The following is a 26572-nucleotide window of genomic DNA, read 5'->3' on the forward strand; positions in this document are numbered from 1 at the left end:
TACACTGGTGAGGATCCTCAGGATCGACAATTAAAAAATTAATCGATTTCCTGATAAAACAAATGAAATAATAAATAATGGATATCCTGAAAAGATGCATAGGAAAATGCTGCATACAACATACCGTGATTAAGGGCCGGTGCTACTAGATTTATGTCTTTGCAAACACGAAACACTATCCCCTGACTTGGTCTTCTTCTATTTTTCCTTCTTCTATTTTCCTTCTTCTATTTTTCTCCTGTATACCCGTTTTTAGGTAACAGTAGTGTATAGACTACGTACTTGTGATGGGATTTACTTGCATCTTGCTCACCTAAACTTTAAACTTTTGCTTACCTTCAGGTGACATCGTTAGCTCATGTCCCATCGAACTGTACCTTCCTATTACCAATAATGGCCCAGTCCGACGAGGATGTTGTTTCCATATTCGTTGGGACAGAAGGAGGCCAAATTTGTCTTATGCAGATGCCAAAGTACGATCTTAACTCTGTTGGGGATGCTACCGTCACGTATATGAGCAAAAATGACCTTAGCGTTAGCAGTATATCTCAAAAGCGTAGGAAATCTGTTAGTTTCATTGATAAGGGCCCATCAAAATGCGTTCCTTTGAATGGTAAGTTTAGCCTTAATAAAATGGTAAGTTAGTCTTAATAAAATTGTAGGTTAGCCTTAATAAAATTGTAAGTTGGTCTTAATAAGTTGTATTACCCTTAATAAAAACAAAATTACTCACCTCTACATTTGAGTATATGCTGAAAGCTTGTGGGTCAAAGCATAATTATTTATTCAACTCTAGGAAGTGTGTGAAAAAAAAGGGCCTAACCCGGAACAAATTGCAATGGAAATGATTCTATGACTACCCGACTCAGAAAAATGTGCTGATTCCGAATATGCAAAGTTTGCTCATCTAGCTGTTTCACAAATACGTTTTTTTGGGGTTGAGGTAAATAATGAGGAGGAGAAATATGTCTTTTGCAGAAATGCGTAGAACCACGAAAAACAATATGCATTTAGGGGTAATAAAGTACGCTGAATCTGAACGTGGGCGGACTCAGAAAACTGAGTAGAGCTCAGGGCCCATTTCTTCAACACCAGAAGAATAATTTCCCAACCTTTCAATATACCTTGCCGGCTGTTGGACGTTCCCTCCACAAATATGTCCTCCAACTTAACATCCAATTAAACAAATTGAGAAAATCTATATCTACGGCGAATTAAAAACAAACAAAAAACTGTCAAATGTTATGGAAATATTTGAAATTCTGGAATATAGATCTACTAGACCTATCTACTTTCTAAAGTGATTTAGAAAGTAAAATGGTTGGAAAGATGGTTTTTAGTGAGTGTCCGATACGTCCTTTATTTTTTGTAAGAGCGATGTTTAGACGCTAAATTTCTTGTATTTATCTTGCTATTTATCAGAAAAAATTATCATTTCCATTTTAACCATTCTTAACACAAAGTCTATATCTTAGGGGAGTTGAAGATTGTTCTAGAGATAGAACTCTAAAATAAATTCTATTTTAGTTGTTTTTAACCTATTTGACACTTTTTTTTTCTTTTTCTTGTTGGTTTTATTGATTTGGAAGGGCAAATTCGGACCATCTGGGCTTGTAATAGCTCTTTATAGGGAATAAATCTTATCTTGAGATAAGATCACATCACTCGCTATGGAGTAAACTTTTAGGCCTCAAATATTTATATCATTGCACATTGGCAATGCTCTCAGAATTTTTCATTGAAGAATTCATATTCCAGCCTGTATGCTTAAAAATTTAATACGGAAATTTCTTTACTTGGTGATTTACTGTGAAAATTAATCTTGCATGTACTTGGGCGAGTCATCAGAATAAGGATGATAATCCATAAAAAAAAATCCTTAGCCTAAAGCAAAAACATGCATCTGATTATTTGAAAAAAAGTTAGATTTGTTCTGAAAATAACAAAGGTACTAAAATTGAATTCGTGAATTTAACTTTTTGAATTCGTAGCATGGAGCTTGTAAAGCTGAAAAGCGACTTTAAGTATATTTATCAATTTCATTAGACTTTTCTTTAAAATATTTTCTAATGATTCTTTATCTCTAATAATTCTTTTAAATCAGCTCTAATTAGTTTATTTATTTGTAACAAACTTTCATTGTAAATTAAGATGGAATAATAATAAGAAAAAAAATCAATAGAAAAATTGCTCGTAAATGAAAAAAAGATGGGTAACAATAATAACGCGCATAAGCCATGCGTGCGAGTTTTCTATGCCGTGTCAAAAAATAAGAACTTATGTCGGGACTGGCTAAATTACTTAAAATAAGCCGTTTTTTCAGTCCAGAATCGAAGATAAAGAAGAAGTTTGCAAAATTTAAGTATTTGACAGGGATTCCACTAAATTTTCTTTTCTAAGAATAGGGAAGAAACCCGAAGTAATTTTCGATAATCATAGCTGTTAGCCTCAAAATAGTTGATGCGTTTTATCGTTGTGGATGAAAATTTCATCATTTTCATTGTTGATGTAGCGTTAAAATCAAATTTTATGTTGCTAAGCAATAGAAAGTCGTACATATTCCTAACAAAGACCATTCAAAAGAGCGGAAAATACTGTACAAATTGGCAGGAGATCTCCAAAATTTAGGTTCTTGACGATAAAGGGCAATTTTGCTCTCAGGTCGTGATAAGAGCCTAAAATTTATTGAGCTGATACTTTGGAAATTCCCCATTATAGAAATGTGTCCTATTTTATACCATTATTTCTTCATATTTTCGATATAAGTTATCTTTCTTTTTTTAGGACCTTGCTTTCATTTTAGCTTTTTTTAAGCTTTCTTTTCTTAAGACCCTGCTTCCCTCTACGAACCTCCAAGTATTTCAGTTGGTACAATCATCGCTGCTCTATGATGATTGTCTGTTAATTTTCTGTTTCTTTTAGATCAGTGTTTTAAAGGAGAGACATTCCAGTTTCTCCGGCCCAATGTAAAAAATGATGGAAATGTTGAATTGGAAGTGGCAGGAGCATTGCCTTGTCGAGAGGTGAAAGTCACTAGTATCAAAGTAGTTCCACAGATTGGATCCGTCATCGTTGCTTTTAGCTTTGGTGGATTTCAGTTCTATAGCCTTTCAGGTCTTGAACTCGAGTAAGTTCTCTCTTCCTCCCTCTGCCCTATTTTCTATCTCTTTCTCTCTTCCTCCCTCTGCCCTATTTTCTATCTCTTTCTCTCTTCCTCCCGCTTTCCCTTTTTTTCGCTCTCTGAATACGTTCTATGACCTCACTGGCTATACATGACGTTTGATGGCTAATGTTTTTAGCCAGTTTAAAAGAACGAAAAGATAAAGCAGAAACACGGGCAAGAATCTCCGCCAAGCCATCGTCTGTTTTTAACTAAAAAAAAAAAAAAAAAAAAACTATCCTTTTGAAGTGAACCCTAACAAGATTGAGGAAAAACTCAAAGACTTTGAAACATTGAAAACCTTGTAAACTCAAAGGAAGCTCTAAGTGTTCCCTCTATCTTGTTAGAGTCCACTTTAAAGGGTTAGTGTGTTTTTTTTTTTTTTTTTTTTTTTTTTTTTTTTTTTGAATTTTTTATTTTAGTAAACAAACATTTAGTCAAAAATTTTAGTAAACATTTTTAGTAAATTTTTCAATTCTTAAATAACGCTGGAGGAGCAGAACACTCGGAGTTTAAATAAAGTTAGCGGCTAAACAGTAAAAAAAGACACATAAAAAAAAAGAAGAAAAAGACTCATTTTCAATTTTGCTTATGCCTTGGAATTGCTATTACAATTTTTTGAGTTTTTTCTTCGGCTGAAAAGATTGTTTCCTTTAACCAAAGGAAACTCGGAGTGTTTCCTGTATCTTATTAGAGTCTACTTCAAAGGGCTCTTGTGTTTTTTTGTTTATTCTGTGTTGAATTTTTTTTCTATCAAGCTCTCTTTCTATCTCTGTTCTTTCTTCTGTCTTTCCCTCTCTGTATTTTATAATTTTTCTCTCTTCTAAATAAAATGAGGTTACAGATTCTAGGAAAAAGAAAAGCTTGAGACATTTTTGTTTTTCCTATTCGGTTTCAATCCCTTTGATTTAATTTTGCTTGTTTCTTTATCCTTAAAGTTAAAACAAGCCTACGCATATATTACTCAATGTGATTTATACAGGGAACAAATAAGGACAACATTAAACTTCAAATATTTTCCTTTGCAAAATAAACTACTTCACTTAAATGCCAAATTCAAATCACTATCCCCTGCCGTAGATAGTAACATTCGGTTTTAAACCTTGTGACGTCATTTTTCCAGATTTTTCTATTACTATAGGCCTACATATACTGCATTATTCCATACCATTACCAGTACTATTACCTACTATAGTACTTTACTACCTGCTATACTAATACCTACTAATATACTATAAGTATATAATACTGATACTAAATATCCTTTTATCTACACTTTTACTGTATTATATACTGGGGACGTATCTAGGGGGTGGGGGTTCCGTTTTGACCCCACCCCAAGAAAAATTGCTCTGACCGTTAAGTCAGTCTTAATAATGCCGGAAAAACCTTTAAACCCCATTCGTCCACACACACGTCCACCGAACGAAGATTATTTGGCAAATCCTCCCCCCCCCCCACCCGACCTCTCACCGAACAAAATTCTAGATACAGTCCTGTTATATACTTTTTATACTACTTTGCTGTATATTATATACTACTTCTTTAATGTTGCTAATCGCTATGAGTAATTAATATCTGAATAAGGTATATTATTCTATTATTTTTATTCATATTCTACCTTAGTATGCCCTTCCATTAGAATTAGAATAATCCCCTCCCCCCTTCTCTCTATGTAGAATTGACTTGTCTTGTCGTGGGATATAAATTCACTTTTTTTCATTGCAAACTTGGTTTCAATCATATTGATTCTTTCAAATACTACTACTACTACTAACAACTCACCGCAGCACCAAGCCGCCTGAGGCCAACACATCTACGCACGCTCCTCCTCCATCCCAATCTATTCAAAGCCTCCCTTTTTAAACTCTCCCTCGAAGTTCCCATTTCCTTTAAATCTTTCTATATGACGTCCTCCCACCCCAGACGAGGACGACCTGCTTTCCGTTTAGCCCTATACGATTGGTCGAAAAGGGCAATCTGTCATCCTTCAACCATAGAACGTGCCCTAGCCACCTCAACCTTTCTTTCATTATAAACCTAGAAAGCGGTATTGATCCACGTTTTTCATTCAGCCTACTGGTTGAAATACGTTCAGTCAGCTGGGTACCCAGAACAATCCGTAAGCAATTTCTTTGGAAAAGATCTAGCAAATTCGTTTAATTAAATTAGCCTTATACATTAAATCAAATATATTAACTTGTCTTTCTGTTGTTGTTGTACTCCAAAAGATTTCTTTCCTTCTAAATGTGCTTTTCTAATTTAAAATTTATTTTAAATTATTTAAGATAATATAAATTTTCAATAATTTTAAATTATTTTCTAAATATTTTTTTTTTTCTAATTAAAATATATTTTTTTCTAGGAGTTGCAGCAGTGGATTTCGTCACGATGGTTTACCAATTTCTTTTATTGGTTTTCAAGAGCCCGAAAATGATCCTAAAAATTATTGTTTCTTGTGGGCTGTTTTTAGCGACCCTACTGATCCATTCCAGACAGTGGCAAACATGTACCAGCTCTGGCACAGTCTGAAGGAGGTTTCAGATGGAGGATTCCCTATATACTCGGTAATGTTCTTACCTTTTGTTTTTGCCTCGTTATTATTTTCTCTCATTCTCTTTTGTCATCGGGCAAACCTTAACATAATATTTGTAATATTACATTAAATAATTTTTAAATATTAATAACACTAAAAGAAGAAAAATGTAAAAGGAGAAAAAACTCTGATACAATCGGAATGAACTGTCAGACGGAGGACTCCCCATATACTCGGTAATTTTCCTATCTTTTTATTGTAGTTTTTTTTTCCTTTTTTGTCTGATTCTGTTTCGTCATTGTGTTATTTTTTCTGGCCATAATTGTGTGATTAAAAAAAAGTAATCTATCAAACATTAATAATAATTTTTATATCAGCTTATTATTATTAGTTGTTTATTATTAGTAAACATTATTAATAATAAATATCTAATAAGAATCTATAAACATTAAGAAAGTAAGTCTACAATCTGAATGAATTGTTGAATAGGGGAATTCCTTATGTACTCGGTAATTTTCTTAACTTTTTTTACTTGTTGTTTTGATTTTTAATCTCTCATTCTACTTCATCATTTTGTAATCCGGCAGATAATATTAGTTATATCATCACCATAATCTAAGTCCAGGAAAGTTTTTCCTCCCCATTTGATTCCGTGTTCTCCCATCGCCTTTCCTTTGCTCCTTAAGACAAAGTCCATCAAAATGATCACATTAAAGGGGATAGAACACAACCCTGCTTAACTCCTGATTTAATACGAACCAAATAGCGACGAAGACCACACTGCCTTTCCATCATAAACAATAAGAAGAACAGCAGGGACATTTTTATACAAGACAGTGGAACGCAACTTTACATGAATATTTCGACCCTATATCCAAGGGCTGTTCTTAGCCAAACAAACGAAGAAAAAACAATATAAAAGAAACTCAAATCGACGACCAAGGAGATTTAATAGAGTGTTCAGGGCTGCCCAAATAACCCTGAAGGGTTAAAAATATTCATAACTTTTTTGCATATAGTTATTTTTTGTCTTTTTGTTGCTAGTTATTTAGATTTTTTTTTAAATATGATGGCTAATAGAAAATCATTAAAACTGAAAGTCCTGGTTGAACTTCCTTGAAGTAATGATATTAGGGCTGTTTTGAAAATTTTTAAAAAACTTTCAGTTTTAATGATTGAATTTTAATTCGATCATTAGAATGGCCCTTGGATATAAGGTCGAATTATTCATTTAAAGTTGCGTTCCACTGTCTTGTATAAAAATTTCCCTGTTGTTCTACTTATTGCTTATAATAAGAACCAGCTGCTAACCTCATTTCCTACCTGAACCGCAGCAGTGTTATTCTCGTGTAAGTACTTAAAACTAATCACTTCAATGTATTTTCTGGTATACCATACAAGGATAAGACCTTTGCTAAAGCTCTTCAACCAACACAATTGTACGCGGGCTCATAATCTATAAAACTGAGGACCAAAGGTGTTTGATAACTCAGGCACTTCTCAATTATTTACCTAAGAGTGAAAATTTGGTCGATAGATCCTCTACCCTTTCTAAAACCGCACTTTCCTTCTCTTATCACTTTTTCTACAGCATTTCTCAGTCTAAAAATATCATATTACTAAGTAATTTGCTACCTACAGAGACCAGGCTAATGTCTCAATAATTACGACTCTGCCTTCTATTATCTCTCTTACACTGAGGTTAAATCATGATTTTCCTAAATTCGCTAGGTACCTCCCCTTTTTCGAAAATCATGTTCATAATCTTTAGTATTTTATTTCTAACCTCAGCGCCATCATGTTTAAGAAACTCATTTACCACACTATCTGCATCTGGGGCCTTATTATTTTTTAATCCTTTCAGTACTGTCGCTAATTTTTCCTCACAAAACAAAATTTCCTTCTTCTCCAAAGTATCACAAACTTTTTCATTTTCATCTATATCTTTTCCTGCTCCTCTATCTCGGTTTACCGCATTCTCAAAATGTTCTGCCCATCTCTCTTTAACTCTTTACTTACCACTAATTGTGGCTCCCTTTCTATCTTTAACTGGGATAAACCTGGACTGACTACTCCCTCTCAATTTATTAACATGCCAATACAATATTTTACTATTATGCCGTCTAGGTGCATCTCCCACATCCTAGACAATTTTATCCATGGCCTCCACTTACACACCTCCTTAGTTCATACGTTAATACTTTCGCCACTTTCTTTACATTCCTTTTGTTTTCATATACAAGGGGCTTGTACAAGCCCCTTCTCCTCTCTATTTAACATAAAGCTTTATTACCAATATTCCTAGCTGTAGTCCTAACTTTCTTCCCGAAGACACTATCAGCAACTTCACAAATTTTTTACAAATTCCTTGACTAAATTTGATGGTATTGCCTTCATCATGATCATTCGCCCTTTTAGGGATGCTTTGCCCCTATTCAAAAATGGGGCGAATTTTCTCAGGCTCGTAACTTTTGCAACGAACTGTTTGACAATCCTTATCACCAATTTCTTTATAAACAAAAAAAAAATTCCTTTGCTCATATTTCACCTTTAATATTTGATTAATCTATAAATTTGTCACAACACAAAATCAAACGAATATTAGGAATAGAAATCATCCAGCCCGCCTTTTTTTTCATTCATAGCAATAAATTAAAAGAAAATAGTTGTAGATATAAACCAGCTATTTTAATTATTTTTCGTCAGTTCTGAATTAATTTCCAACGATCTATGATTTTTCTTGTGGATCAACAAGGTTTATATGATGGTAAATTTTTTAGTCTCAGACTGACAACTAACCAAGTGACAGAAATCAGATTACAAAGCAAAGAATAAAAATAAAAATAAAAACCTTAGGGAGCAACCCGCAGGTTTTACAAAACCAACATCAAAAGAACTATTTCGGTATCATTTTTAAACATGCCAGTATATTATTACTATTATTCTATCTAGCTGCATCTTCCAGATCTTCGGCAATTTTATCAATGACATCCACTTCACACCTTCTTAGTTCATATTTTAATGCTCTGTCCACTTTCCTTACATTCCTCTTGTTTTCATGTGATCTATCACTCAGATAATTCTTGTGCAAGGTACTTGGGATTATTCTCTTTAACTGCTTCAAGGGGGCAAGGGAGAAATGAACCCGTGAAAACAAGCCCGTTTCTGTCGCGGTAGAGGCTGCATTTTAAATCTTTTCGCGCTTCGCCTCATTATCCAGCAGTTTAAAAGGTATAATTTACCCCTGATTCTGATATTTTTGGACTTCATTCCCGGCTTTGACTCGATCACTCGCCAAAAACTTTTGAAAATTTTAGAAAATACGGAATGTCTCTTGAAATTTGTGGAGCTGCTTACTGTAAAAGGTCAATGAGCCGAGTTCAAGTTTATGGAGAAGAGACCGAAGAATTCCTGGTTGAGTTTAGAGTAAAACAGGGCTGCGTCCTGTCTCCGACTCTGTTCAACTACTGTATTGATTGGGCGCTTGAGAAGCTTCACATACCTTTGCTCCCACCTTTGTATTGGTTAATCTTCAGACGCCAATATCAGACAATGATTGCAGAAAGTACAGACGGTCTTCGCATCCCTCAGGAAACCATTAACATAGATTTACGACGAATATGGGCAATTAAGAGAAACGTTACTCTCACGATTAAAGAACGTTGACTGAAATGGTTGGGCCATGTCTACGAAGGCTACCAGAGTACTTACCTCACCTAATCCCTCTGACTGAGTCCGTTAGTTCATCGAAGAGACGCCAAGGAGGACGACAGAAAACTGGTGGAACCTGGATAAACCAGTTTTTAAACCTATCTGGAGGTTGAGAAAGTTTGGTTGGACAACCCAATGGCTCCCACTTGCAGAACAGCTGGCAGCAGACCGCACTACATTGTCCTAACAAGTCTCGAAGATCCTCGATGCTGGGCAAGGTGGAAACGCCTGATTCCTGCCACAAGTACAATTACAAAGTAAGTATGTAAATACTTATGCTTCGTAGCACGAAGCTATAAGATCAACCGGGAAATGAAATAAAATAGGATTTTCAGAATTACACTTCACCCTTAAAGCTTTTATTCCAAGTCTTTTTCGATAGGCATATCTTATAGGACTTAAAACGAATGTCTGTCAATCTCCTTTACAGGCCGTGGAGTCTTTGTGGGGACCAGTTCGTTCTCTTTACTTCATGATTTTTTTTTTCTACTGATGGAAAATATGTAATATCTTATGTTTCATTGGTATCTTTTATAGCAAGATAGAAAGCCTTTATTTTAAAAACTTCTATTTTAAACCCACATTGATTATATATGATCAAATCCTGCATGAATTAAAAGGAATATCCCTCAATATTTCAATAGATATATTCGTAGAAAGATAGGAAACTTTGTCATAGAAAGCCTTTATCTTTAATACTTTATTTTCAAGTGTTATAATTAAAAAGGCTTGCAGGAAATAAAAAGATTATCCGTCAATGTTTCAATATACGTCTTTTATAGAAAGATAGATAGTCCTGTCAGAGTCCCTTTATCTGAAACACCTCTATTCTGGACCTTTTTGTACTATTAAATCTTTAAAGGATTCAAAAGGATTATCTTATACCTTCACAGAAAGATAGAAAGCCTTTGTCTTGAAAACATTTGCTTTTAGCATTGATTGATTATTTGATTATTTAATTTTGCAGGACTTAAAAGGAATATCCCTCAATATTTCAATAGATATATCAAGGAGGCACACTTGTGCCTCTATAAAGAGGTGACCCACCACAATGTTAAGCGATTTCCGGTCCTAGCGGTTGCAGAGAGACAGCGGTGATCGCATTTTGTAGCCCAAGCTCCAACTAAGAAACGTGCAAAATTTCACCCCCCCCTCCAACTTTATCTTCATGGGTAAAAGTGGGCTGGAAGTTTCGACCCTCCGACCACAGCCCCCCTTTAACGTTGTCCGATTGGGCTGAAATTCAGAGGTGAAGCTTTCCTAGGGCCCGGGAGCTTATCCTCGAAATTTCAGCTCAATCCAATCACTCCTTCCCTGTTTTCCAAAAACCAAATATAGCCACTTAAAGTTCATTTCTCTTTCTTTTTTTTATCAGCCACGCCTACATGCCACAGTTGGCAACAGATCCGGGTGAATGAGGACTCATTCGAAGCGGAATTCGACCTGTTAGGGCCTTTTGATATTTTCAGACCGAAAAAATTATCTCCCAAATTTACATTTACGAAAAACCTCGTTTTCCTATAAGAGCCTATGTTAATTTTTCCCCCCACAGCCCCCCCCTTTAACGTTGTCTGATCGGGCTGAAATCTAGAGGATAAGCTTTCCTGGGGCCTGGGAGCTTATCCTTAAAATTTCAGCTCAATCCGATCACTCCTTCCCTGTTTTCCAAAAACCAAATATCAAGTTTTGTGGGGATTTGCTTGCGTCAAAAATACATCGCACAGAATAAACATAATGTAATGTCTCTGTGGTACAGTGGTCGCTATTCCTGACTGTCAGGCGGAAGATCCGAGTTCGATTCTCCGTCAGAGAAAATTTTTTTATATATTGAATTTAAAGTTTAAAAAAGAAACTCAGTTTCTTTTTTAAATCCAATCTATTAAATCCTTCGGCTCAACAGGCGTCTCCAGAAGAATATCACAGTCGGCCTTCAGGTTACAGGCAAGTCTCCACTGCTTTGATAACATGGGGCCTGGGGCGACTGATAAAAATCTTACTGTGTATTTGATTTGAGTATTCAGGAATTAAAAGCCTTAACACAAGAATCTTCAAAGGGGGGGGGGGGGGGGTTTGGGAGGCGGCAGCCCCCCATCTTTAGCTCCTCAAAAGATCAGCTAACAGTTAGTCAAGCAATAATAAGTTATAAACTATACAAAAACGTGCAGAAATTATTTGAAAAAAACTACGTTTTCTAAAGAGTTAAAGACGCTGAGTCACAAGTTCGAACCTTAAAACGTACAGGGATTAGGAGGTGCAGTTGGGGGGCTGCCGCCCCCAAACCCCGCCTCCGTATATGAAAGGGGGTGTGCCCTCCTCAACGCCTCGCTCTTTACGCTAAATTTTTTATTGTTTAAAAAAATAGTTGTGAGAAAGTCAAACTTTAGCTTAAAGTGCGAGGTGTTGAGGAGGGCACAGCCCCTTTCATATACGGAAGCGGGGGTTTGGGGGCGGCAGCCCCCCAACTGCACCTCCTAATCCCTGTACGTTTTAAGGTTCGAACTTGTGACTCAGCCTCTTTAACTCTTTAGAAAACGTAGTTTTTTTCAAATAATTTCGTAGAAAGACAGGAAGCCTTGTCATAGAAAGCCTTTATCTTTAATACGTTTTTTAAGTCTTTTATAATTAAAAAGTCTTGCAGGAAATAAAAAGAGTATCCGTTAGTGTTTCAATATACATCTTTTATGGAAAGATAGAAAGTCCTGTCATAGAGACCCTTTATCTGAAACACTTCTATTCTGGACCTTTATGTACTATCAAATCTTTAAAGGACTCAAAGGGAATATCTTTTAATCCTTCACAGAAAGATAGAAAGCCTTTGTCTTAAAAATTTTTGTTTTTAGCAGGTATTGATTACTTAATTTTACAGGACTTAAAAGGAATATCCCTGAAGCTTTCAATAGATATGGGTGACTTTGTGCAAAAATCCAGTGGAAGCAATAGAACGTTTTCTATATGTCGTCCAGTTTCCTGTTTTTCTCTTAACCACTCTCAGTCACTATTGGAGAATGAGGAGCCGTCGTTTGATCCTGAAAACACTGGAAGTGAGTTTGATTCATTAATTTGACAAATTACTGTAATGGACTTTTTATTGACAGGCTCTGATTTCACCGGTTACCATCTTATCGCTGATTTACTCCTGACTGGCAGGCTAAGCACTTTTTTGGCTATTTTTTTCGTTTATTTTTTGTTGAAGTTTTGCTTTAGTATCAGAATTTAACGGCATCAACTGAAATTTGATTGTACACCAACTGAAAACTGAAATAATGAACCAACGACAATGAAATCTGATTGTTTGAATCGTTCCAATGGTATCCCTTAAACATTAGAAAAATTTCGATATTCATTTTATGATGGAAAAGACCTCCATATTCAGTTGTGTAGAATTGGTTATAGCGGGCCCAAAATTTATGCGATAGAAAATTAGGCCAAACATCAGCAAAAAAAAGCTAAAAACACGTAGCACCAAACAGCTTAAGAAGGTTTGGCCTTTCCTTGAAAGCGTTGCTGTCTTTAGGAATCAGCAAATTGATAATACTTGAATCTTTACAGACACAAAGCATTGTGAAACTGAATTTGATTCATTGTGAAACTGAACCTGACAAATTACAGTAATGGACTATTTACTGGTAGGTTCTGATTTAACCGGTTACTATATTATAGTTAATTTAGCTATAACTGGCAGGCTAAGTATTTTTTGGCTATTTTTTTTTTTTCGATTTACTTTTTGGTTGAATTCTTTCTTTAGTATCAGAAATTTAAAGTTCCAAGGGCAATAAAACTTTGTTTGAATTGGTCAAATATAAACATACACGTCCATATATATCTTAAAAAATTCGGACATTCTTGTAATGAAAAAGCGTCCATATTCAGTTGTGTAGTTTTTGGTAATAGCGGGCGCAAAATTTAAATGATAGAAACTTAGGCCAAAAATCAGCAAAAAAGCTAAAAACACGTGGCACCAAACAGCTTAAGAAGGAATTCTCTTTGGGAATCAAGAGATTGCTAATACTTGAATGTTTACAGACAAAAAGCATTGTGAAACTGAGTTTGATTTATTAATTTGACAAATTACAGTAATGAACTATTTACTGGTAGGCTCTGATTTAACCGGTTACTATATTATAGTTAATTTACCCATAACTGGGAGGCAAAGCATTATTTGGCTATTTTTTCCGATTTACTTTTTGGTTGAAGTGTTTCTTTAGTATCAGAAATTCAAAGTTCCAAAAAAGAGAGAAGTTCCAGAAAGTTCCAAGGGTAATGAAAATCAAATCTTTTTGTTTGAATAGGTCAAGTGGAAAGTTACACGACCATAGGTATCTTTAAAAATTAGAAAGATTCGGACATTCATTTTGTAATGAAAAAGACCTCCATATTCAGTTATGCTGTTTTCATTAATAGCGGGCGCAAAATTTAAATAATAAAAAATAGGCGAATATTCAGCCAAAAAACGGTAAAAGCACGTGGCGCCAAACAGCAAAATCAGCGAAAAAAGCTAAAAATACATGCCACCAAACAGCTTAAGAAGGTGTAGCTTTCCCTTGAAAGGTTTAGTTGTCTTTGGGAATCAATAGATTGCTAATGCTTAAATGTTCACAGACAAAACGCATTATAAAATTTAACTTAGCAATTTTGCTTATTTATTCTGGCAGTTTAATTTGGCAACGCCGACAGAAATGTCGGTGTTTATTAGCTTGCTGTCTCATGGTGGTCCTACAATACAAGTTAACCCTGCTTCCTTTGTAAAAATAATGTAAAATGATTCTCAATATTTAAGAGATTTGCAACAATTACAGTCAAATGTTGTAAGCTTCGGCTTAGTCAGTATCAGGAAAGGATACCAAAAAATGGGTCTGAACAAAAGAGGACAGTGATTCCTTACTATTTTTGACTTTTGAATGCTTGCAAAGGATTTCAAGACAAAATTATATTTAGTTGAGGAATAGTCTCGTCATGGAAGGTGGAACTTCTGTGAGATCCATAGTGTCTATATCGATAGTGTCTACTTTTTTCTTTCGCTTTTGGTAAAACTGGAAGAGGTTGGCCTTTTCAATCTTGATGAGTTGTTCTGCTATGTAAATGAAACTCAGGAAAGGATTTGAAGCCCGAGTTGGGCACAGAAAGAAGTTTACAAGTTTTTACGTCCGAGAGAGCTGTTGCTCTGGAGAGGTTAAGGTGGGAATTTAGAAATATCTACAGTTAAAGAGGAAAAAAAAATTGTTTTACAAATAATAATAAAAGCCCGATATCGTATCCAGAAGTTTGACATCCCATCCGGCAACCTTTATCTACGGGAAGAAAAAAAACCCCAAAACTTAGCTTAAACCAGCATCTAAAATAGGATAGAAAAAAAAAATCACCAAAAAAGCCAAATGCTATTTAAAACAACTGAAACCCCTAAGTTGGATCTTTAACGTAAAATTTTTAAAAAATAAGTTTTTTTAACTGAAAGTAAGGAGCGACATTAAAACTTAAAACGATCAGAAGTGGCTGTCCCCTCCTCAACGCCTTGCTCTTTATGCTAAAGTTTTTTATTGTTTAAAATAAAGAGTTGTGAGAAAGAGTCTAACTTTAGCGTAAAGAGCGAGGAGTTGAGGAGGGGACAGCCCAGTTCATATACGGAATAATTTCTGTTTGTCTTATGTTTTAATGTCACTACTTACTTTCAGTTAAAAAAAAAACTTGTTTTATTATTTAATTTCTTAACATTTTTAAATTAATGCAGGTTTTGATTTTGGCTCCCCGTTCATGAACAATTAAAACACTATTTACATATTAACTTTACTTTCATTTGCTTAAATGGATTTCTCAAAAGTTGTATAATTTTATTTATGAACGTTTTTATTAGTTATAAATATCCGTAACTTACCAATTAACATACGTAACGAACTTCTATATTCATGTATTTTAACACGTATATTAGGGGGGTTCGCCTCCTAGTCAATACCTCGCTCTTAACGCTAAACTTCGAATTTTGTTCCAATTCTTTAAAAATGACCCCTTAATCACAAAGGTCGTTAATTAGAGTAAGTAGCTCTTATGAAAGTACTAAAAAATCTTTGACTTAAAGAGCGAGGTATTGACTAGGGGGCGAACTCAATCATATACGTAATAATTTCTGTTCGTTTTAAGTTTTGATGTTGCTCCTTACTTTCAGTTGAAAAATTTTTTTATTTAATTTTTGATCGTTTTTTAAATACTGCTGGGAAATCCGGCGCCCCCGTCATAGCAATGTCCCTTCCGCATGAAAACTTCCTCATGGAAAGATCCTCTCATATAACCCCCGACCCACTCCCCCCACCCCCCACTACCAGAAAAAATCCCCCCTGAAAACGTCTGTATACTTCCCAATAACCAATACTATATGTAAACATTGGGAAAAGTTCATAACTTTCGGCCCTCCCCCCGGGGAGTTTGGGGGATTAAGTTAGCCTAAAAGTCATAGTTATTCTATTTTCGACCATGCTGAACAAAAAGGCTATCTCAAAATTTTGATCGGGTGACTTAGGGGAAAGATGAGCGTGGGAGGGGGCCTAGTTGCCGTCCATTTTTTTGGTCACTTAAAAAGGGAACTATAACTTTTAATTTCTGTTCGAATGAGCCCTCCCACGATATTCTAGGACCACTGGGTCGATACGATCGTCCCTAGAAAAAAAAAACAAATAAACACGCATCCGTGATCTTTCTTCTGGCAAAAGATACAAAATTCCACATTTTTGCAGATAGGAGCTTGAAACCTCTACTGTAGGGTTCTCTGATACGATGAATCTGATTGTGTGATTTTCATAAAGTTTCTATAACTTTTCGGGGGTGTTTCCCCCTTTTTTTCGAAAATCAGGCAAATTTTCTCAGGCGCGTAACTTTTGAAGGGTTCGTTACACAGTTCGTTACCACGAACCGTTTGATACTTGCTCCACTTATACATGGTTGGCTCATAATTTCCTAATAGCTCATAGTTGGCTCAAGTAACGAGCCAAAATTTTCTGTACTAAATAATTTTTGTAAAGTTTTTTCGACGAAATCCCATCTTAAAATGTACTTAACATAATATTCTTACATGTTCAAATACGTTAGCGAAAAATAACAATAAACAAGAAATGTACAGAGATTTTTCTTATTCTCAAGTGACATAGTTATACGACAAGATCTTTTCTTTGCACTTTTTGACGTTGATGAGACACATTTTTTGTCAACTCAAAAAAATTTCTGAAAGTAATGACTCAAAACACACTTTATGTAGCTACCAAAAGCGAATTATTTAAACTTTTTTATTAGTTTTTAAGTCTGAAACTCGGAATGGTCGATATATCCGATTCAAAAAATGTCTAATACCCGCTTGATTAGCTAATGCGACTACCTAAAGTCTTTTAACTGTTAGCGATACTATAAATAGAAGGATATGTAAAAACGATTTAAATCGTAAAAAAAAAAATGTTCTGACGGAACCAGAATTGTGAACATCTTTGGATTCTGAAGGCTCATCAGTAAAACTTCTCAAAATGTAATTTTGAGCAACTTGAATATAATTGTTGGAAAACCAACTAAAATCACTACAATCCGAAATTAATCATCGTGACAAGCAAATATTACTCTCTTCCATTCAAGTATATACGCGGGATTTTTTTTTTTGGGGGGGGGGTTGAATAATAAATAAAATTGATTTAACGATTGAATAAGAAGTACCCTTTAACATCGAAAATTTAGGATTTCAGGGGGCTGAATGCTCATTATTAAAAGCCGAGTTTTTCAAAATACAATTGTAAAAACTCAGGATGGCTACGGAATGAGTCATTGCAGTATTGCCTAATAGAAAAGCATCACCTTACTTAAAGAAGATCTGGTTATCACGAATGAGGCAAATCACAGGTTATCACAGATTACTATTGATGTCTAAAATTCACCTAAAACTTAAATAGAAGATGATGAAATCAAAATTTGAGCGCTGTGGTGGCAAATTTCGGTGGGAGAGCTAAAAAATACTTCTTCTCAAAATGTATGGCGATCCTTGTAATTTGGCTCATTAGTGAACCTTAATGAGTCTTGAATGGACGCAGTAGCTAGATTAAAATGCTCATTATCAGAATAAACGCATTTGCACTAGATTTTTTCACACTGAGAAGAGTGGTATAGCAAATATAAATTGTCCACAAGGATCAAAAAGATTGTCGTTTTTTCTATTTTTCTAGGTCTTGGTCAGCCAACTCTGAGTCTTTTTGCATTTGTCCTTGAAACACAAGAAGAACCGGATGATGTGGGTGCTAAATGTCAGCGCCATTTAGTGCTTTTTGATATTAACGCTTATTATCAAGCTCAGATGCCTCTAAAGCCAGTCGCTCGTCATGATAGTCTTGTATCCTACTTGGGTATTTTTGCTTATGGTGAAGGTCCTTCCGTATATGACGTTTTTATTGATGAGAAGAGGGTGATTAAATTTCAACACTTCACGCCCTTGGAGCAGCACTTCTATCCATCATCTCTGGCATTTGGTAAGCTAGTGAATTTTTCTCCCATGCCTTTTCTATTTCTGTCTGTCTATCTGTCTCTCTCTCTCTCTCTCTCTCTCTCTCTCTCTCTCTCTCTCTCTCTCTCTCTCTCTCTCTCTCTCTCTCTCTCTCTCTCTCTCTCTCTCTCTCTCTCTCTCTCTCTCTCTCTCTCTCTCTCTCTCTCTCTCTCTCTCTCTCTCTCTCTCCCTTTCTTTCTTTCTTTCTTTCTTTCTTTCTTTCTTTCTCCGTTAGCTGGTACTTAACACGACCGCCTTCCAAAAGAAATCTTTGCGGAAAAAAGAAAAAAGAACAGTATTTTCAAGTGAAATTAAATAGTGGACATTAAACTTTGAAAAATAAAAATTTTTCTTTGTATAAAAGGGGCAATTGGCCCTAAGCCCTGTTTTTTTTAAATCTATTTTCTGTTTGTTTTTAATGTAATTCCAGTTACTCTGAATGTGAAGGTGACTATCTAATGCTCATGAATTTTGCCCAGCAGCCTTTTTTTCATTTATCTTCCTTTTTTCACTCTCTCTCCCTTTTCTCTGTTTCTCCCTCTGCCTCCTAATGGTGTTTGTCAGGCTGCTGTCTCAACAGTTAAATGACCCTTGCCATTAAATAAAGATAAATTATTAATTTATATTATATTAATCATATTAGCTCACCACGTAACGAGCCCTGGGCTATTTAATAGACACACTTAATTAACTGCGTTCTAGGTTATATTCGGATCATAGAAGTTTTGTATATAAAGTACCAGTCTATAAATATAGGCTAAAGAACCAACAAGTCTCAGATGATGCTAACTAACGTCAATTATGATATTAAATCTGCCTTTATCCTTATATTTGATCACTCTTACTGGTTCAGAGATATTTCAGAATATATTTTATATTAATAAACTGTATAAATAAGCTATTATTGAGTGACAAACATGGTCGACACGTAGGCTATCACGATCATTTTAAAAGCGTAACACCCCGGTATCGCTATTTTGGACCAGTATGCTTGCGTGCCGTGAAGGCGCTTGTGCATGTATGCCGGGTGTTAGAAACTGTATCAGAAGTTCCAAATTTGAGCCAAAGGATGATAAGGTGAGCTTTGATTGGATGAAAATGACTATATGTCCTAATTTTTGACGAATCAGAGGTATTTTACCTAACGTAAAATATTGCAAGGAATTTTATGTCTTGCTCTTGTTGGTTCCAATTTGAGACAGATAGCCAGATACTGGGGGGTTACGCAAGTGAGACTGGCAGACCACGTTCACTACCCTATAATAACTATACTTTTCATGAAAGAATAGCTAGCGTACGACATAATGCATAATGTCACTGTTAAGGCCTATTGAAACTTTTTTTTTTTTTTTTTTTTTTTTTTTTTTTTTTTTTTTTTTTTTGTAAGAAGGGTTTTGTTTGACGAGTTATGAAATTAGTTGAAAAAAAATGAAGACATTTTTGACATTTCTTTGTAAGTTAGCCCCAAAAACTATGGAAAGTTTACAGTATTCCAATATCCTATTAACTGAATTTTCGAAAAAGGAGTTTCTTATCGTGATTGGACGAACCGGAAATTGGGATCGTGATAATGAATTATTTCCCAAGGATTTCCATCGGAGTAGAGAAAATGTCCGCAGATCACTGTGTAATTCAGATTTTCGTTAAAAAAAAGCTGCATTTTTTGCGAACAGAAATTATTCCATATAAGAGGGGGTGCCCCTTCCGTAACCGTCACTTTTTATGCTAAAGTCTTAAAATCCTTTAAAAATACTTCTCATTCAAATTCAACGGCCCTTTCTGAATGAATTGTGAAAAAATCCAAAATTTAGCGTAAACAGCGAGAGTTGAGGAACGGGTAGCCCCACTTATACACGAGATAATTTCTGTTCGTTTTAAGTTTTAGTGTTTCCCTTACGTTCAGTTGAATTTTTTTTTATTTAATTTTTTACCTTTAATTTTTGACTGTCAAATGGCTATCTCAAAATTTTGATCCAATGTCTTGGGGAAAAAGGGGCGTGGAAGGGGGGCCTCTAATCTTTGTGCTCACTTAAAAAGGGCATCGGAATTTTTTATTTCCGTTAAATGAGCCCTTTCCCAGTCTTCCAGAACCATTGGTTCTACATGATCACCCTTCAAAAAAAAAACAAAAAAAAACTAAACATTCGCGATCTTTCTTCTGGCAAAAAAACACAAAATTCCACATTTTTGAAATAGGAGCTTGAAACTTCTTCAGTAGGGTTGTATGATATGCTGAATCTGATTGTGTGATTTTCGTTAAGATCCGTAAGGTATGTGAAGGTGTATTTACCTTTTTTTTCGAAAATTAGGACAATTTTGTCAGGCTTCGGGCTTTTGGGGGATAGCATTAAGCTTAATGAATTTTATATATTTGGAATCAGCATAAAAGCCAATTCTTTTGATGTATTAATTAAGAAAAACTTTTTCCACAAAATAAGTTTTTCAAAGAAAAGTAAAAATCTCCATTAAACAAAAAATGAGCAAAAATAAAATCAAATAATCTACCAAGCGTGAAACTACCACAAATCAGCATCGATAAATAAATGTAACCCAAAACGAACAGAAGTTACAATAAATAACCGAGTCAAACTCAAAACGAGCAGAAAATAACATAAGTTGGGCTCAAAGTCCCTATGCCTTCCCAAGGCCAGAATATAATTTGTACTTTACTGAAAAAAAAATACAAATGACTGTGCATTGTCAGTTTAATATACATATACTGATATTTAGTAATCAAAATGTTGATATTATTTGATTTATTAAAGTAATAAAAGTAAAAACATTTACTTTTGGCGTGGAAGGGGTGTTAATTGCCTTTCAATTACTTTCGACTATTAAAAAGGGCACTAGCCCTTTGAATTTCAAATCGAATCAGCCTTTTTTTGAAGTTTCTACGACAACGCCTTTTATATAAACCTTATATGCCCCCAGGGCATAACTTACAACCCTTGCTCTGAAGGCGGTGGGGGAGTGTCCTCCTCAAAAAAATAATTTATGTCTGGAAATCAACTACGCTGAACAAAATGGCTATCTCAAAATTTTGATTGGATGTATTTGGAGGAATGATGGGCGCGTGGGGGGGGGCTAGTTGCCCTCCAACCACTTTCGACTATTAAAAGGGGCACTAGCCCTATAAATTTCCAATCGAATGAGTCGTTTTTGAAGTTTATACGATAACGCCTTCTATAAAACCTTATATGCCCCCAGGGCGTAACTTACAACCCTTGCTCTGAAGGCTGTGGGGGAGTGTCCTCCTCAAAAACATAATTTCTATCTGGAAATCAACTACGCTGAACAAAATGGCTATCTCAAAATTTTGATTGGATGTGTTTCGGGAAATTGTGGGCGTGGAAGGGGTGTTAGTTGCCTTCCAATCACTTTCGACTATTAGAAAGGGCACAAGCCACTCCAATTTCCAATTGAATGAGCCCTTTTTTGAATTTTCTACGACAACTTCTTCGATACGAAGTGCCCCGCTCTAAAGGAAAAAAAATAATAAATGATACCATGTGCCAACATCGTTCTTATATGACCTCAGGGCATAACTTAAAACCCTTGCCCCGAGGGTTGAGGGGGAGTGTCCTCCTCAAAAATATATTTTCTATCTGGAAATCAACTACGCTAAACAAAATGGCTATCTCAAAATTTTGATTCGATGTGTTTTGGGGAATGACGAGGCTGGGGGGGGGGGCTAGTTGCCCTCCAATCACTTTCGACTATTAAAAAGGGCATTAGCCCTTTGAATTTCTAATCGAATGAGCCTTTTTTTGTAGTTTCTATGTCAACACTTTTTACAAAACACTTACATGCCCCCAGGGCAGAATTTAAAACCCTTGCCCTGAAGGTTTTAGGGGCGCTTCCTCCACGAAATGATTTCTCAATCCGGAAATCACCTACGCTGAACAAAATGGCTATCTCAAAATTTTGACTGGATGTGTTTGGGGGAATGATGGGATTGGAGGGGGCTAGTTACCCTCCAATCACTTTTGACTATTAAAAAGGGCACTAGGCCACTCTAATTTCCAGTCGAATGAGCCCTTTTCGAAGTTTCTATGACAACTCCTTCGATACGAAGTGCCCGGGTATGGAGAAAGAAGAAAAAAAAAATAATACATTGTGCCCACATCGTTCTTTACTTAGGCAGCGCTATCGCGCTGCCTATGATCTGTTGCTATCAAAATTCCCTTTTTAACTAAGTTGCTAGTGGGCCGAGACTCTCCTTACCTACAGTTCGTTACGACGAACTGTTTGACAAGCCAACCTAATAATAAGGAAATAATCGCAATTACTTGGCAACACTTGTTTTTATCGTTTGTTTGGCAGTGTTAATCAAGAAAGTTTAGTTACAAGTTTGACATTTATTATTCAGTATATTGTTAATTTGAACTGTATGAACAATGTTTATTTATTATGCTGAGCATGGAAGAATTTTTCTTATTATTTCTTTCTATATTTTGGCACATGTATGATATAGCCCTGACCTAACATTCTTCATGCAAGTAGAACCTGTTTCTCTGACGCTCAATCCTAATAAAATATACCTAAGTATGATAAAAATATGATACTTCAAAAACAAATTTGGGCTATACATTACGGGGGGGGGGGGTAATTCTAAAGTGTAGCGGGTCTGCATGCCTAATATGTTGGGTACAATTATTGTACATATTATGAAGTAAGAATTGTTTTCTAACTTCACACTGTCCAAATACTTTACCCTCCCCCCCCCCCTAATGTGCAAATATATAGCCCAAATTACATATTTCCATCTATTTTGTCACTTCTCTTTGTCTTGTCTCACCACTAAAAAAAGAAAAAAGAACCCTGACATTCCCTGACAAGTAATTGACTTTTGAGCATGTTTTTCCTTCTTGCTTTGAAAGCCTGAAATTCCAAACTGTAAATGTTAAAATTTTCAACTTTTGCGTGATGAACATGTCTAACAACATGCTTGATTAAGTAGTAGGACTACCCAAAGTCTTGCTACTTTTTTAGATACTGTAAACAAGAAAAAAATTGAATGGAAACAAAATGGAGAGTCATATCGACATCGAGACATCGGGATGAAATCAGGACTAGAATCGGAATCGGGATGTTTTTACATCGTCCCATCAGTATTCATGTTTCCTCCTTTCCCTATGAGCTTCCTCTGGAACACATGTTTCTTTTAATATCATATTCCTCCATACTGTTGAGTTTTTTTTTTAATTGAAGAAGAATTGAAGTATCTGAGCTTCGTGAGTGTTGTGAAGGATAGTAAAGAGGATATGCTCCGTCAAGACTGAAATAACTGTTCTTTTAGGATAGAAATAATTTTTAGAAGTATTTCATTCCAGGAAATACTTTTTTTTTGGAAAAGTGAGGAACTAAGATGACCTAAGGTTAGATGACTAACGAAGATAAGATTATCTTGGATTAGATGTTTTTTGTAAGAAATTATTGGTTAAGGGAAAAAGTTATTGGTAATTCTTAATTTTCAAGGGGCTAACTTGTAAATAATTACCGAAGTTTTGACCTTCCCCCCCAAAAAAAAGGTATCTGAGAAATAGTTTAAATATGAATTTACCCTATAGTTATTAGAAACCATGTTGTAGTCTATAACAACAGCAAAACTAGTTTCTTGTTATCTTTATTTATTTCTCCGTTTTTAGATTCAGTTGTACTTGAGAAGGAGGGACTGATTAACTTCGAACATCTTGGTGCACAGCGTCAGCTTATTAACGTGCTCAATTGTTCTACTTGCGACGTTGTGTTGGATCCTGTGGATTTGTGTAAAATGACCGAGATATATGGTCTCCTACCACCAGATCAACCCTCAGTTTTAATGGAAGACCTTGTGAGTTGCTTTTGTCTTTAAAATCGTATTTTGCAAAAGAAAAAAAAGAAATGGTGAATCTAGAATTTAGGATTTAATTCTTTTGAAATTTATAACTACTAAGGACATCGAATAATTTTTTTTTTTGCCCGCTGGCCCCATTTTAGGTCCCTTCATACCTGAAACTACTACTAACAACAACTCGCCGCAGCACCAAGCCGCCTGAGGCCAACACAGCTACGCACGCTTTTCTTCCATCCCAATCTATTCATCCCAATCCAATCCATCCCAATCTTTTTAACTAGATACCGACTAGAAATCGGTATCTAGTTAAAATTTCTATGTTACGGATGTAACTCAAAAGCTCGGTGACCTACACAAAAAGCTTTCTGCAGATACATTTTGTAATATTGGCCCTGACCATGATCTTTTACAGTTTTTTTCTTAGTAGAAATTAATTGCTAGTGTTTGTTGATGTTCTTTTTTATTATTTTTTTATTTTTTATTATTATCCTTATGCTCCACTTGTACTACTTGTTCTCTTGTAGTTGTGGGTAATAAGCGATTGAATTGAATTGAAAAACCTCCCTCTTTACATCCTCCCACCCCAAAGGATGACGGCTTGCTTTCCCTTTAGTCCTAGACGGTTGGCCAAAAAGGACCATCTTCGGCAATCTGTCATCCTTCCTCCGCAGAACGTGCCCTAGCCATCTCAACTTTTCTCTCAATATAGCCCTAGAAAGGGGATTTTCCGTACAGTCTATTGTTTGAAATACGGTCAGTCAGCCGGGTACCCAGAACAATCCGTTGGCAATTTCTCTCGAAAACATCTAGCAATTCTACATCCACTTTTCGGAGCAACCAAGCTTTAGAGCCATATTTGACCACTGGCATCACTGTACCTTCCAATGTTCTACCCTTGGTTTGCATACTTATCTTCCCATTCTTCTAAACTTTTTTTAACTGTGAAAAAAAAAACTGAGCCATGGCTATTCTACTCTTAACATATTCACTGCTCCCACCATCTATACTAATAATACTACCAAGGTAAGTGAAGCTGCCCACCTGATGAGTTTTTTCGTCGTCAAACGTCAACTTTTAACCTTCAATTATCCCTGGCCTTAGCAACTTTATGTTCTTAATAATTATTTTCCGATGAATTTTTGCTTCCTGATTACGTAAAACCTGTTTAAGTTTATTCATTTTACCCACGTTTTCATTTAGGATTCGTAAATTATTAGCAGATTCCAAGTCCAGGAGACTTTTTCCTCCCTGGTCTACCATTGCCTTTCTTGTGCTCCTTAAGACATATAAAGGGGGATAGAGCACAGCCGTGCTTAACTCCCGATTTAATAGGATACCAGTTACTAGCCTCATTTCTTACCTTAACCGCAGCAATGCTATTCTTGTACGTGGCACTATTTATTTTATTGTTTTGTCTGGTGTAGCATACAAGGAGAAGACCTTCGCTAAAGCTCTTCTATCAACAGAATCGAGCGTTTGCTCATAATCAATAAAACTGTAGACCAAAGGTGTTTAACAACTCAGGCACTTTTCAATTATTAACCTAATATGGGATAAACATGGGATAAGCCCTTTTTAGGATTGTATAAAAATGATGTCATTTCATTTGTTGATAGATAAGTCTATCTATCAATCTATCACATCTCGGTTTAGCACATTCTCAAAACGTTCTGCCCATCTCTCTTTAATTCTTTCCTTATCACTAATTGTGGCCCCGTTCCTATCTTTAGTTGGGACAAGTCTGGATTGACTACTCCCTCTCAGTTTATTATCATGCCAGTACAATATTTTACTATTATGCCGTCTAGCTGCATCTTCCAGATCCTCGGCAATTTTATCAACGGCCTCCACTTCACACCTCCTTAGTTCATATTTAATGCGTTTTCCGATTTCTTTACATTCCTTTGGTTTTCATCACTTTGATAATTCTTGTACAAGCCCCTTCTCTCTATTAAACATAAAGCTTTTTTGCTAGTATTACTAGCTGCAGTCCTAACTTTCTTCCCTAGACACCATCAGCAACTTCACAATTTTTTTTTCTAAAATTATTCCAACCATCCTCCACGTTTTCAAATTTTAAGCTCTCAAGTTTAGTATTCAAATGTTCCTAGAAAGTTTCTCTCAAATTTTTATCCTGGAGTCTACCAACATCATAACTTCCCGGGAGGTAGTTCCGAAATTTCAACTTTAAATTAACCCTAGATTCTACTAGATGTTGATCTTTACTTTTAACATCAATAACAGCACTCCTATTCTTTAGTATCTTGTATTGATCCTGCTAGTCTTCGGTTTTCTATAACATAATCAATAAGGTTGGCTGCCTTACCGAATACCATGTTAACTAATGGGCCATTTTGTGACCAAAAACCGTATTGGCTATAACTAGATTGTTATACATACGAAATTGCAAAAGTCTGTATCCATTACTGTTTTCTTTTCCTACATCAAATTTACCTAGGATAGGATACCATCTATCCCTATTTCTACTGATCTGTGCGTTAAAATTTCCTAGTAAAAACGCCATATTTCTACCTTGGACCCTGTCTATTTGTAAGTAAAATTCATCCGAGTCACCAGTATCTCCGTCAGTCGGTTCTACAGGGGCATATACTACTGTAACTGATACCCTGAACTTTTTAGCCATAAAATGAGCAATTAGTATTCCATTATTAATACCTTCTCAGTCTAAACAAGAGTTAGCAACTTCATTACTCATCATGAGCCCCACTCTCTGTCTATGTACCCCATCCTTCCTGTGTCACCTAATTCTATGTCACCTGTGTAACACATAATTCTGTGTAAACAAATTCTGTGTCACCTAATTTCATG

The 26572-nt window shown here is 35.6% G+C and overlaps 1 protein-coding gene across 1 annotated transcript in view; it reads left to right on the forward strand.

Moving 5' to 3' along the window:
* LOC148947264 (uncharacterized) overlaps positions 1–26572 on the forward strand; it is a 124087-nt gene that overhangs the window by 28946 nt on the left and 68569 nt on the right. The window contains exons 4-9 of the mRNA XM_089096962.1: positions 343–613; positions 2923–3127; positions 5526–5727; positions 12274–12448; positions 17594–17893; positions 23556–23740. Coding sequence (XP_088953088.1) covers positions 343–613; positions 2923–3127; positions 5526–5727; positions 12274–12448; positions 17594–17893; positions 23556–23740 — 1338 coding nt within the window. The remainder of the gene's footprint in view (positions 1–342; positions 614–2922; positions 3128–5525; positions 5728–12273; positions 12449–17593; positions 17894–23555; positions 23741–26572) is intronic.

This window comes from Artemia sp. Qi Xiang Cuo, chromosome 11 (assembly GCF_049724085.1).
Source record: "Artemia sp. Qi Xiang Cuo chromosome 11, ASM4972408v1, whole genome shotgun sequence".
Taxonomy (NCBI): domain Eukaryota; kingdom Metazoa; phylum Arthropoda; class Branchiopoda; order Anostraca; family Artemiidae; genus Artemia; species Artemia sp. Qi Xiang Cuo.